This window comes from Fukomys damarensis, unplaced genomic scaffold (assembly GCF_012274545.1).
Source record: "Fukomys damarensis isolate Sample0158 unplaced genomic scaffold, DMR_v1.0_HiC HiC_scaffold_23, whole genome shotgun sequence".
In the NCBI taxonomy this organism is placed as follows: Eukaryota; Metazoa; Chordata; class Mammalia; order Rodentia; family Bathyergidae; genus Fukomys; species Fukomys damarensis.
The window spans coordinates 45,397,646-45,410,631 of NW_022900935.1; the positions used below are offsets into that span (position 1 = coordinate 45,397,646).

General features: G+C 57.2%; 2 protein-coding genes and 1 pseudogene across 2 annotated transcripts; 2 read left to right on the plus strand and 1 right to left on the minus strand.

Annotated features, from left to right (window-relative positions):
* The first annotated feature begins 162 nt into the window (after nt 1–162).
* Nucleotides 163–3,140, plus strand: C1qtnf12 (C1q and TNF related 12). Its single transcript, XM_033767405.1, has 8 exons — nt 163–360; nt 1,507–1,623; nt 1,736–1,847; nt 1,938–2,089; nt 2,310–2,418; nt 2,572–2,662; nt 2,745–2,823; nt 2,939–3,140. The coding sequence occupies exons 1-8, from the start codon at nt 163–165 to the stop codon at nt 3,035–3,037; spliced, it is 957 nt and encodes a 318-aa protein (XP_033623296.1). The 3' UTR covers nt 3,038–3,140.
* An 8,181-nt stretch (nt 3,141–11,321) lies between these two features.
* B3galt6 (beta-1,3-galactosyltransferase 6) lies at nt 11,322–12,985 on the minus strand (the record flags this gene model as incomplete). Its single annotated transcript, XM_010627879.3, has 1 exon — nt 11,322–12,985. A coding segment is annotated over one exon (450 nt), but the record flags the coding sequence as incomplete, so codon positions are not given.
* LOC104864613 lies at nt 11,481–12,015 on the plus strand (annotated as a pseudogene).
* Nucleotide 12,986: the final 1 nt, after the last annotated feature.

The following is a 12,986-nucleotide window of genomic DNA, read 5'->3' on the forward strand; positions in this document are numbered from 1 at the left end:
GGCCACAGCCGCAGCCGTGGCTCTCCTGTGGCCACAGCTCACTCTGCTTAGTGGTGTCGGGGCGCGGCGGGAGTCCAAGAGGCTGCGCCCGTCCAGCCAGCGTACAGAGTCCCCCAACGCCACCGCGTCCAACAGCGAGGGCCTCCCAAGCTCCGCCAAGGTATGCGCAGGCCAGGCGCACGTGGGCATGGGCTCTGTCTCCAGGCAGCCGCAGCCGTGGCTCTCCTGTGGCCACAGCTCACTCTGCTTAGTGGTGTCGGGGCGCGGCGGGAGTCCAAGAGGCTGCGCCCGTCCAGCCAGCGTACAGAGTCCCCCAACGCCACCGCGTCCAACAGCGAGGGCCTCCCAAGCTCCGCCAAGGTATGCGCAGGCCAGGCGCACGTGGGCATGGGCTCTGTCTCCAGGCTGTCCTCTCAGCTTTAACTGCTGTCCCTGTCTTGGTGGGACCCACCTCAGGGGAGCCCCTCTACCTGGCAGCCAGTTCCTGCCTCGGGGGTGGGGTCTGGGAAGGGGCTGGAGAGGAGAGGGTTTCAGGGGGCTGCAGCCCTCCCTTTGAAGCCTGGTGGTCTGTGCTTTGGACAAACTGGTGCCCTCTGCTGTGATTGCAAATGCGGGAGGATTGGGTAGCGGCTGCATGCCATGTGGGTGACCAGAACCTGTATAGGGAGCATGTTTCCCCAATTTCTGAGGCTGGAGCTAGCATGGTGAGCGTGTCTCCTGTAATTTCTGGAGACAGGGGACCTGGGCTTATGCCCTCTTGGGCAGAGGGTTTCAGAGGACTGGCCTCAGGATCTCCTGCTGCCACCAGTGCCCCTGCCCTGGCAGGACCACGCTTTGATCCTGGCATCCCTTCTCCCAAGGGCGGCTCCATGGCAGCCAGCCTGGGAGCTGCTGCCCACGCAGCCCCCGAGAGCCTGGGGCCATTTTCCGCAAGGGTAGGCTGGGATAAGTGAGGAGGAGTAGGCAGAGAGCTGCCCCCCCAGGCATTATTCAGGGCCCTGGGATATGGGGGACACTGGCAGGGTTGGGATCCAGAACAACCCAGTCACCATCAAGGGAAGGAGGTACCCACCTAACATTGGCAGCAGCTTGCCTGTCTGCCTAGCAAGGGCAGAGCCTCTAAGGGAAGGAGCCAACTGTGTGGCCCCCATGCCCTTTTTCTTCCTGCTGGAGGGGCCAGTGGGCATGGGGGGCAGGCAGGGACTGCATTGTGAGGCACTGGGGTGTGTTCAGATGCTCTCTGTCAGCCGGGCGTGGTGGCGTATGCCTGTAATCCCAGCACTTGGGAGGCTGAGGCAGGAGGATCGCTGTGAGTTCAAGACCAGCCTGGGCTACATAGTGAGCCCCAGGTCAGTCTCAACTACATAATGAGACCCTGTCTCAAAAAAAAGCAGATGCTCTCTGTCCTCTGAGCCTGAATATCCCCAGTGATCTGAGGTCCCAGCTCGCGCTAGGGGCTAGCAGGCCTGGTGGTCAGTGCACTAGTCCTATCCCCTGGCTTTCTAGCCACTGGAGGCCTCAGGGCCTGAGTTCTCAGATGCCCACATGACATGGTTGAACTTTGTCCGTCGGCCAGATGACGGGGCTTCCAAGCGACGGTGCCGATGCCAGGATAAGAAGCTGGTAAGCTCCTGGGTGCTTTGGGGCTCCCAGGACCCTCTCAGGGGTCTGAGCCCAGGGCAGGTGGTGGCTGTGCATTCTACCAGGTCCTTCACTTTCTCCTGTCTCCTCACAGCGAGGTCTCTTGGGGCCCCCAGGACCCCCAGGACCCCCTGGGCCCCCAGGCCCCCCTGGTGCAGAAGTTACCCCAGAAGCCCTGCTGCAAGAGTTTCAGGAGATGCTAAGAGGTAAGGCTGCTGGTATCTCCTTCCAGGTCCCTTAGCCCCATCAGGATGGGATGGGCCTGACCCTGTGTCGCATTGGCTTCTTCCCCACAGAGGCCACAGAGCGAAGGTTCTCTGCACTGCTGGACACATGGCTGCCACAGGTGAGTGGCCAGCGACTGGTGGTCGAGGCCTTCCACTGCCGGCTGAAGGCTCCTGTGCTGGTAGACCAGAGGACCCTGGTGGAGCTACGGGGCTTCCAGGCTGTAAGTGGGGCAAGGTGAGGGCCCAAGGGGGTGGGCAGCCCATGCAGAGTGCTGTGTCCCACCCTAACCAGGGTGGGGTGGGCCAGGGTGGTGGGGGCAGGGAGGACCCCTGCTCTGGGGGTCTGAGGACCAGGTGGGTGTGGATGCCTGGGTTTGCTGTTCCCTGCCTCCTGTGAGGTGGGACCCTACAAGAGCCTGCCACTTACCCACTGCCCCACAGCCTGCTGTCCAGGGTGCCTTCCTGAGGGGGTCTGGACTGAGCCTGGCCTCTGGCCGATTCACAGCCCCTGTCTCTGCCATCTTCCAGTTCTCTGCCAGCCTTCATGTGGGTGAGCCAAGTGGCTGTGTGTGCAGTGGGAGGCAGAGGGCGGATTGGCCACAGACTGCTCACTGGGAGCCCTGGGCCGCACACTACCCTCCCTGCCCCCACAGCTGCCACCAGGCCTGTCCTGGGTGGTATCCTGAAGCTAGTGTCTCCATAGACCACAGCGCACTGCAGGGCAGGGCCCGGCTGCGAGCCCGGGACACCGTGCGTGTCCTCATCTGCATAGAGTCCTTGTGCCATCGCCACATGTGAGTGCACCCACCCTGGGCCCAGGACTTGGTAGTGGGTGGCATCCTGATGCCCTTGTTGACCCTGTGGTTCTGTGCCCAGGTCCCTGGAGGCCATCTCAGGCCTGGAGAGTAACAGCAGGGTCTTCACGGCACAGGTGCAAGGGCTGCTGCAGCTGCAGGTGAGGGCTGGGTGAGGTCACTCCCACAGGCACTCAGTACCCTGTGCACTCTCCCTGTGGGTGGGCAGGTGCCAAGATGGGCTGCACGGAGCTGATGGTTGGATGGTGCCTGCAGGCTGGACAGTACGCCTCTGTGTTTGTGGACAATGGCTCTGGGGTGGCCCTCACCATCCAGGGTGGTTCCATCTTCTCTGGGTTGCTCCTGGGCACGTGATGGCACCATAGAGGAACCACCAGCCACCTCAGGGAGGAGGTGAAGAGGATCCCCAATAATAATACAGAGCTTGCAATAATAAAGAGCCCCCAGCCCTCCCTGTTGCCCATGGATGCTGCCTGGTTATTGCATTGGTGGAGGTGGGGGCTGGGCAGCTGATATCTGGGACAGGTTTTGGGGTACAGAGGGGCATGTCCATGGGACATGGCTGAAGCCTCACACAGATGGGGGGATGGCTGGCCAAGCTTCAGGCAGCTGTTGCCTGCAGCTGTGTTTACCAGGAGGACAAGGACAGATGTCCCTGTAGGTCCCTTCCTGCCTGTTTAGCTTTGGAGAAGCAGCCTTGTGGCTTCCCAAGACCTGTTGTCTTCAGGCTCAGGGCAGGATGGTGGGATGTGGAAGAGTCAGAGGTGAGCAAGGAGCACGGGGAGGCTGGGTCCTGCTGGAGGCAGAGGGGATCCAGGTGTGTGCTCTCATGCCAGCCGCAGGCACTGTGTGCCAAGCTGGAGGGCATTTGTGGGTCCAGATCTACCCAGCACCTGGCTTGGTGGGAGGACATTGCCAGAAGATGCCTGCGTCTTGCCACCTTCCCCAATGATGGCTGTGGATGTGGGGCATGGGCTGAGTAGCCCATTTACTGTGGCCCTGGAGCCATGCCAAGGCCCTGGTTTCATGTCCTGTGGGTTTAAGCCCTTTGGGCCCACACCCCTACCCCATATTGTCCTCAGCAAATCAATACCAAAGAATCTAAATTGTCTTTAGGATGTTGCCACCTGAGCTGGGCTGCTGAGGTGCTATCTCCACTGGCACCCATGCCTCATAAGTGGCAGTGGGCTTCTAGCCTCTGACCACCCCACAGATGAGCCTGTGCTCCTATCCCCATGACTGGGTAGGAAACAGCCTCTCCCATCCCAGGGTCCCCTTGAAGAGGGAAGGCTGTGGGTGCAGTCTGAGGGCCATCACCCCTCCCTGGGATCTTGGTCTGCCTAGTCATGGGGACTGGCCCAGCCAGGCACTGTGGTGTGCCAGTGGGCTCTGATCTGTGCCTGGAAGATTTGCTCACTGAGCCGTTCCCACCTCCCCCTGGTAACTTTGGTGGCAGCTGGAGGGTTCTATGCTTCACTGCAGCTGCTGCTGCCAGCCCCTTCTAATGAGGAGGGCCAAGCAGGCTGGCGTGGAGCACCCCTCGAGTCCCAAGGGGCCAACTTGACTCAGGTTTCTTGCCCCTGCTCCCACTTCCCAGTTACTGCAACTCCAGTGGGCCACAGGGCCCAGGCCAGATGCAAAGGTCAGTACTCCCTCTCAGCACCCTTGCCAGGCATGGCCATCCTGTAGGCCTGGGGTCACCCCTCTGTAGTCCCAGCCTTGGGGCACATTGGTCAGTGCTCACCAAGGAGAACAAAGGGCCATCACTCACTGAGGCAACTTTCTAGGCCTGTTCTGAAGATGCTGAGGCCATGGCCCCTGAGGTGTCAGGGCATGAGAGGGGAGGTGGCAGGACACTGGTGTGCAGAGCCCCAGGACACTTGACTCCTGAAACCATGGGTGCCCTGCTGGCATCAGGGTCACCAGAGCTCTGCCGGCTCCTCAGTGGTGTTCCTTTCTCATGGACTGGGGTTGGGGTCCAGGGCCTACCAGACCTGTCAGGCCCTGCATCTGTGGGCTCTCCAGACTCACCAGCTCTCCACCCCTCCTCTGCACTGAGACGACAGATGAAAACAGCAGGATGGACAGAGGGCCCCAGATCCTGACAGGGAGATGAGAGATGGGAGACTTGGTGGGTGGGGCCACTGCATAGCCAGGCTTGGGCAGGTGGCCAGGACTGGGGTGGGCCCTGTGTCTCGGCGCCTGACTACCTGCATCCTCTGTCTCCTCTTCCCCCATTCCTCCCTGCACTGGGGGTCATTAGCCACTTAGCTGCAATTCCCCTGGAATGTGGATGGAGGCCCAGCAACAAGGGATGAGTGCCAGAGACAGGAGGGTCCAGGCCCCAGGCCCAAAGCACATGGGCGGTCCAGTCTCCTGCTGCAACCAGCCAGACTGTGTGGCTCTGGTGTCCTGAGGTGGACAGGAAACACCTGTTGGCACCCAGCCTGAGCTCTATCTGGTCTGGTACTGTGCGACTGCTGGGTGCAGGGGCTGGCTGGGGTCCCATGGATCAGAAGAACCCAGGGAAAGGCAGTTTTCTCCTCTGTTTGGAGGCTGGACTATGAAGGGGCCCAGGCATCTGACTGCTTCCCAGCCTCAGCTGGGGTCAGAGCCAGAGTGGCTGGCCTGTGCAGTGCTAGACGGCCCCTGACCCCTGACCCTGAGGCTGCCCTGGAGCAGCAGGAGGCACTGGCTGGCCTTGCCGACTCCACCACCAGGCTGACTACCCAGAACCTCAGTCTGACCTTGCCAATGGCTAGGCTGGGGCTGGGGGTGGTGAGAGCTGGTGTCATGGCTCCCAGTCAACCTGGAGGAATGATTGGGCTGTATCTCTATTTTGCAGAGGGGTGAACCAAATCTTTCTTGAGCCTGGGGTGCTGGGGCTGTGATGAATTCAGTGCTGGGCCAGTGTCTGTCACTCCCCCCCAATTCCCCACGCACACACTTGGTGCACTGTCCTAGGTTTGGACACAAACAGGAATGTGGACCTTTTATTTGGAATGGCTAAAATGTCCTTTTGGGGCCATTCAGGGGCCAGCAGTGGGAGAGCTGGGCAGGGCTCGGGCTCTTGGCCATGGGCTAAGAGGCCAGGCAGCAGCTAGGGCCACCTGTTGGGTGTAGGTGGCTTTGCCAGTAGCAGACAGTGGTCCATTCTGCCATTGTCCCAAGGTGCAAAGGGAGTGTGACTGTGCTGGCCTGGTCCCTCCAGCCAGGTCAAGATGGAGGACCCCTCCCAGCCCTCGAGGAAGCTCAGTGTCTCATCCATGGGCTCCAGATTTGTACCTTGTCCTGACTCATGTCATCTGGGCTGAGGACCAAGAGCAGCTCTGGGGTAGGAGGTGCTCTGGGGGCCAGTGCTCCTTTCCCATCTGTGTACCTGGGCACCTCTGCTGGCAGCTGAATGTTCATGACAGTGACATCAGGAACCAGCATCCTGCCTAGTCCTCTGTGTGCATATGGGTGGTGTACATGTGGGAGGGTTCTGCCCTGGGGCCAGGGCTTCTTCGAGGAGCCAGAACCACCAGGCCCCTATAGAGCAATCGCAGGGCCAGAGCCTGTGCTCACCAGTCATCTAGCTCAGAGGGCTGTGATAGACTGGGCTCAGGGGTACACACTTGCAGACCTGCTATTCAGGAGGCTAAGACAGAAGGATAGCTTGAGCTCAGGAATTTGAGACCAGCCTGAGCAACATAAGTGAGACCTCATCTCAGAACACAAAATAATAAAGCGTTTTCTGTCACTAGTTAGGGAGAAGAAAACAAAAATTTTAAAAAGTGGTTGTGATCATGGTCAAGGAGGCCCAGTGGTATTTATCTGCCGGGCAAATTTGGCTGGTGGGCCTAGGACCTTGATCTGGCTCCCTGTGATGGCCATGATCCTGGTGAGGGTGCTAGGTGGAGGTGGCAGGGGCTCCTGGGCCATGTCCTAGGGGCAGCTCCAGGGGACAGCGGGGCCTCTGTGCCCTCTGTGGTGGCCTCACACTGGGCTGTGGGCAGGAGCTGAGCAGAGTGCCTGTGCTGAGACTGGGCCACTGCTTACCACTGGGCATGTTTGGCCTCTTCTGGGCTCCCATGCAGGCCACTTTAGCTCTATGTGGCTTCAGGCTCCACCCAGCAGGATCTCACAGCCCTGGGCCTCCTGAAGCCAGAGGTCATTCCATTCAGCCTGGCTTAGAGCTGGGTCTGGGTGGGCTGGGAGGCAGGCTTGGGGCCACGTCTGCTTGGCCATGCTGTTGGCATCTCTGCCTGCCCGTGAGCCTGACAGTTGCTCAGGTGGGCCAGGGAAGAAGGTTTGGGGACAAAGGGTCTTTGTTCAGGAAAACATGGGGTGCAGCCTACTCTGGGGCAGTGACTCACAGGCTTCTCGGCTATGATAACATCAGTTTCGAAACAGGCCTGTCACACGTGTGGCCTGGCGGGCTCCTGCCCTTACCTGCACCCAGAGCCCTGAGACTGCCCCACTGAGGCTGGGGCATGCAAGGTCACTGTGCGAAGCTGGGTGTTTGAGGCTGAGTGAAGTCCATTTCTGCAGCAAAGCATCTCCACAAATAGCACCCCAGGTCCCCTAAACCTGCCTCTGTTCCCTCAAATCTTCCCTCCAGGCCCAGCCTTGCCAGCCCAGAGGGACATCCCTGCCACACAGGACACCCCGAGGCCTGAGGAGCCTCTTTGAAGCAATTGTGTGTGATTTTCTCTCTCATGCTGGCAGGGCTGGGTGCTGCCTGGAGACAGGCGAGACACTGGCCCTTACGACGCCACCCAGAGTTGAGCTGGTGCTGGCCATCCATCACTCCTCTCAGGATCAGAAGTGCATGGCTGGTGGGCCGAAGGGCCCCTTGGGGGAGGCTGGGCCAGCAGAGACCCTCAGACGCCACTGGAGGGAGGGGCTGGACTTGAGTTTCCTCCTCCTTGGGTTGAAGGGCTGGGTCAGGCCTTGGGTCAATGGGAGGTAGAGCTGGACGCAGGCCCACTTGGTCTAGTGGCTGTACTGGGAGGTGTTTACTCTAGAGGATGGTGCTGACGTCTGTCCAGGCTCCCACAGCCTGTCTGTGCCTCTCCCACCCAGCTTTGAACAGCATACAATCCAGCTCCAAGGCCAGCTGGTGGGTGGGGCACCATGGTGCCCCAGGCCCAGCCCCCAAGCCACATGGAGACCACACTGCAGTCTCACTGGCAGCTAAGAGGGGTGCAGTGATGTGTGGCTGCTGGGGAAGGAGACAGGAGGCTAAGGCTGGCTGCATCCTTCAGCACCTGCCTCTCCCCTACATCACCTCACAGCATTCCCTTGGCTCTACCCTTCCTCAAGCCACCCCATCCCCCATGGGGAGGCTTGAGACTCCTGGGGGAAGGGTGAGGTGGGCTCTGTAGAGCCTCTGTGGGGACTCCACAGGACAGAGTGGGAAGGGTTCTGCATCAGTGAAGGGGGAACATGCAGGGGGTGAAGGGCAGCTCCAAAGGACCGGGGTAGGTCCCATAGGCATCAGGGAGGGTGGAGGACCAGAGAGGAGTGCTGCTCTCCAGGGCACCCTGGGTCCCTCCCTGTTTGCTCAGAGATCCCAGAGCTGGGCTAGTCCTGTGGTGATTGCACAGGCAAGTGTGGCCTCAGGGCACAGGCAGGCCTGTCACCTGCTCCCTGTGAGAGCTCACCTGAGTCTCTTAGAGGAAAACAGGAGACAAAGCCAAGCTCTTTTCCAGGCAGGCACCAAAGATCAAATTCAACTGGAGAACTGTCAAATGGCTAAGCTACCCAGGATGCCAGCCTCCTCTCTGTTCCTCTTTAGCTCCACTCTGGTAACTTAGGGTGTCTGTAGCCAGGGGCTCCTCCTGGGCCTCAGGGTCTGGGAGGCCCCTCTGTTTCATTCCATTCCCATGTGGTACCTGGAGGGTGTTGGTTTCTGGGGCTAAAGCACCACATGCCCTGTGACTTAAGGGATAGTTTCAGAAAGATCCAAGTCAAGGCCTCAGCTGACTACTTACCCTGTAGCCCCAGGTGGACTCCTCTCCTGCCCCAGGTTGGTACTATCACCTCAAGGATCCTTAGTGTTTCGGGAACAGGCCAATCACAGCCTCTCTCCTGCCTGTTTCCTCTTCTTGTAAGGGCCAATCCAACTGGATCAGGGACCTCTCAACTAATCATGTTTCTAAATAAAGTCCCCTTCACCAGAACTTAGGTTAGGGTTTAAGCACATCTTTGGGGGCACAGTTCAGTCCTCACCAGAAACTTGAGAATCATGGTTACAGCTGGGTATAGCCTTTGAGGTGGGTGGACATGCAGATCTGGACCCTCTATTAGGTCCCCAGGGTCTGCCCCAGTCTCTCCTCAGCTGGGGTGCTCTGAGGGCTGAAGGGTGGGATGGGGGCCCAGGGAACCCAGACAGAGGCCTTTTTTTTTTTTTTGGTGCCAGGGATCAAATTCACAGCCTTGTGCTTATGAGGCAGGTGGTGCCACTGAGCTAAATCCCCGCATTTTTTTTTTTTTTTGATAAGGTCTTGCTATATAACCCAAGCTGGCCTCAAACTTTTGGGAATCCTCCTGCCTCAGCCTCCTAAGTGCTGGAATTACAGGTGTGTGCCACCATGCCTAGCTGGCAGTGAGTCTTCAGGCTGTTCTGGTGCCTCTACACATCTGGGCAGGAAGAGAGACCATAGTCACCAGGAGGGGGGCAGCAGGGGTGCCTCCGCTCCCCCCAGGATTGCCTCACTCCCTGTAGCCCCTGCAACTTGGGAGTGGTGCTCACCACTGACACTGTCACCACTCCCGGTCCAGTGTTCCTCACTGTAGGGGATGGGGGTGATCTCATGGCCACTTTAGGAGGTCTGGTCTAGGAAGAGCAAGCTGTTGAGTGCCCCAAGTGATCCATAAACGTGGTCTTGGGGATTCAGCTTCATCTCCCAGGGACCTGCTGGCACCTGGGGTCAGATAGCTTGGGCCATCTGTGGGCTCCAGGAGAGGTACGGGAGACTCTGCAGGGCAGATTTGGGGTCAGACAGAATAGGGCCCAGAACTGACAGGCAGAGACCAGCAGCAGACAGGTGGGGCTCCTTGAGGTCTACTGCCCGTGGCCAGTCCACAGAAAGCAAGTGGCCACAGGCCTTGTAGGATGGATGTGTGGGTCAATCAGGGTGTCTCCGTTCTGCTTTAAAATTTAATGTTTCAGGTTGAACAATATGAAGCTTTTTTTTTTTTTTGAAAGAGTCTGTGTAGTTTAGGCTGCCCTTGAACTCACAATGATCTTCCTGCCTCAGCCTCCTACAAGCTAGGATTACAGATGTGCCTCACCACACCTGGCAGTTTTTATTTTTTGAGACAGGGTCTCCCTATGTAGTTCAGGGTGGCCTTGAACTCACTACACAGCCCAGGCTGGTCTCGAACTCAAGGCAATCTTCCTGCCTCAGCCTCCTATGACCTGGGATGACAGGTGTGCCTCACCACACCCAGGTGAACCTTCTATTTCTGTAGGCCAAAACTGTTGCATATGGCACCACCGTGTGGCTCTCCTGAATCCTCACAGGGCCAAGCCTAGCCTCATAGATTTCAACTGTAGGTCAAATGTTTTCCCAGATCAGCAAACACAGGGGATGTTTACAGTTCCTTCCAAGGCCTCCTTGGACATCTGCAGCATGGAAGACACCCAGCTCAGTTCAAGTCTGCCCCCACTGCATGGTTTCCTGGCCTGCAGCCTTTCCATGCTCTTGTACTCATCTGACAAATGGAGATGTCAACTCCTCAAATGACTACAAGGTGAAACAGTTGGCACAAACACGGTCCTGTCATTACCACTCAGCCTAGTTCTTCCCATTGCACATGCAGGGCAGCTCATCCTGGCTTCAAGGGGCTGTTAGGGAGCTCACTGGCATGCTCCTTGGAATCCAGTAGGACTCTTCTAGTCCCATCGACCCTGAGGACAAAACAGCAGGGAGGGCCACTGAGCACAGGCCAAACTTGCAGGTCCAGTGCTGGGTATTCCTCCCTCAGGAGAGTAAGCTCACGGCCCGAGAATCCCAAAGCAAGGTGACAAAAGGCAGCAGTGTGTCCCAACCCCACTCACAGCCCCAAAGGGGGACCATAGAGCCCAGGGAGCTGCCAAGAACTCAGCAGCCCAAGAGCATGTGACAACGTGCAGGGCTGCAGCTGAGGCCACCACAGGGCCATCTGCCTGAAGCCAGCTCAGCTCAATTCTGCAATGACCATAGAATTCCCTTTTCATATTAAACGGGAGCAAAAAAAAAAAAAAAAAAAAAAGGATGTGCTAGACGTGTTAAGCTCTGTGTGGTCGGGTGCTGGCCAGAAAATCCTTTTTTCTCAAGACAGAATCTGGGAAGCCCTGTCAACACACCAAGGGCTGATTCCTGGAACTTGGGCCGATCTGAGTAACAGGGACTCTGAATGCCTGTGTGGAGGCCTTAAAAGGAAAGTCTGTTCAGAAAGAGACAAAGGAACTGACTTATGTGTAAACTTAAAAAGAGAAAGAGGCAGTGGGAAAATTCTTCATGTTTAAACACACAGCAGTAGGGTCAGACAATCAAGCTGTCAGCGGATTAACCCACAAATTCCAAGTTCTGATAGAAGTCTTTTCTTTTTTTTTTTTTGGTACCAGGGATTGAACTCGGGTCCTTGCACTTGCAAGGCAGGCCACCGAACTGCTGAGCTAAATCCCTGGCCCTAGAAGGCTTTTCTTAAATAATTTGAAAAAAGCATCCGGATATTTCCAACCTAAAGCTCATATACACAAATAACTACACTTATAAGTAGGACACAGGACTTTTCATGTAAATGGCCAGAGGTGACTTGTGAAAATGGTTCGCTACTCTCTTGACCCAGAAAACCCCACAAAATTATGCAAAGAGGCTCAAATCTTCGTGTTCACTTTAAGAACACCCATGAAACTGCCCAGGCCATCAAGGGTATGCATATACGAAAGGCCACCAAGTATCTGAAGGATGTAACTTTAAAGAAGCAATGTGTGCCATTCCGGAGTTACAATGGTGGAGTTGGTAGGTGTGTCCAGGCCAAACAGTGGGGCAGGACACGGTCAATGGCCCCAAAAGTGAATTTCTTGCTGCACATACTTAAAAATGCAGAGAGTAATGCTGAGCTTAAAAGTTTAGCTGTAGATTCTCTGGTCATTGAACTTATCCAGGTGAACAAAGCACCCAGATGTACTGCCATACTTACAGAGCTCACGGCCAGATTAAACCATACGTGAGCTCCCCCTGCCACACAGATGAACCTGACTGAAAAAGGAACCAACTATTCCTAAACCAGAGGAGGAAGCTGCACAGAAGGAAAAGATATCCCAGAAGAAACAAAAACTTTTGGCACGGGAATAAACTAGGCATAAAACAAATGCAAATTAAAGTTAAAAAAATTAAATAAGACGCAGGAAAACACTGAATTATATTTACCATGAACTCTAGGACACACCACAATGCCATCAAACCTAATCGATGTGAAACTGACTCAATTCTCAGACTTAAAACATGACCAATGATACTGACCAGAGACACAAAAAACAATCTGTCCAAAGGTACAAAAGCAGTTTTGGCGAAAACCCTTCAGTTCAGTGCAGGGACCTGCCAGTGGCTCTGTCCCCAGCTCTGTCCTCAGTGGTCCAGGTTGCCGGTGAACCCCGAACCCAGTCGCTGGGGCAGGTAAGGGGGATGCCCAGGCCCTCGACGAAGGGAAGCACCACAGGCGAGGCTCCCTGTAGCTGCATCATCAGGGTCAGCAAGCGGCACCCAGTATGCACACCCACGTGTTCCTGGTCAAAGCAGACACCTGACCAGGGCCTCGAAGCTTTCCGGGCCGCGTGGCGTCCGCCCCGGGCCTGTCAGGCTTCCTTTGGCTGGGTCAGGGTATGCCCTCCTTCCGCTGGCAGCACTGCGAGGGCGGTGCTGACCAGTCATACTCATAGGAGAGGCGCAGTTGCACCTCCTGCGCGCAGAGCCGGCCGTCACGCAGCAGGGAGCGCTGCTTCTCCAGCATGTCCTCCGGGCTCTGCTTGTGTGTCACCAGGTACTTGTTGTTGCAGCCTCGGGACTTGTACTCAGTGTCGAAGCGCGGGTCGTGCTCGCGCTGCACGTCCACTGGTGCCAGCCAGGCGCCCAAAGACACGTCCTCGCTGTGCCACTCGCGCAGATACTCGCGGCTGCGGCGCAGGTAGTGCACCAGGTCAGCCGAGAGCACGTAGCCACCGCCCAGCGCATAGGGCAGGTAGTAGTCGCACAACTGCCAGGCGGCTTCTCGCCAGCGCCCCGCTGGCTTCACACGGCCCCGGCCAGAAAAGAAGCCCCAGTAGAGA

Excerpts from the sequence above, each read along its gene's own strand:
- C1qtnf12 (XM_033767405.1), top strand. The coding sequence starts at position 163 with ATGCGCAGGCCAGGCGCACGTGGGCATGGGCTCTGTCTCCAGGCAGCC. Across the intron at positions 1,624-1,735 it reads GATGCCAGGATAAGAAGCTG|CGAGGTCTCTTGGGGCCCCC; the intron begins GTAAGCTCCTGG and ends GTCTCCTCACAG. Across the intron at positions 2,824-2,938 it reads AAGGGCTGCTGCAGCTGCAG|GCTGGACAGTACGCCTCTGT; the intron begins GTGAGGGCTGGG and ends TGGTGCCTGCAG.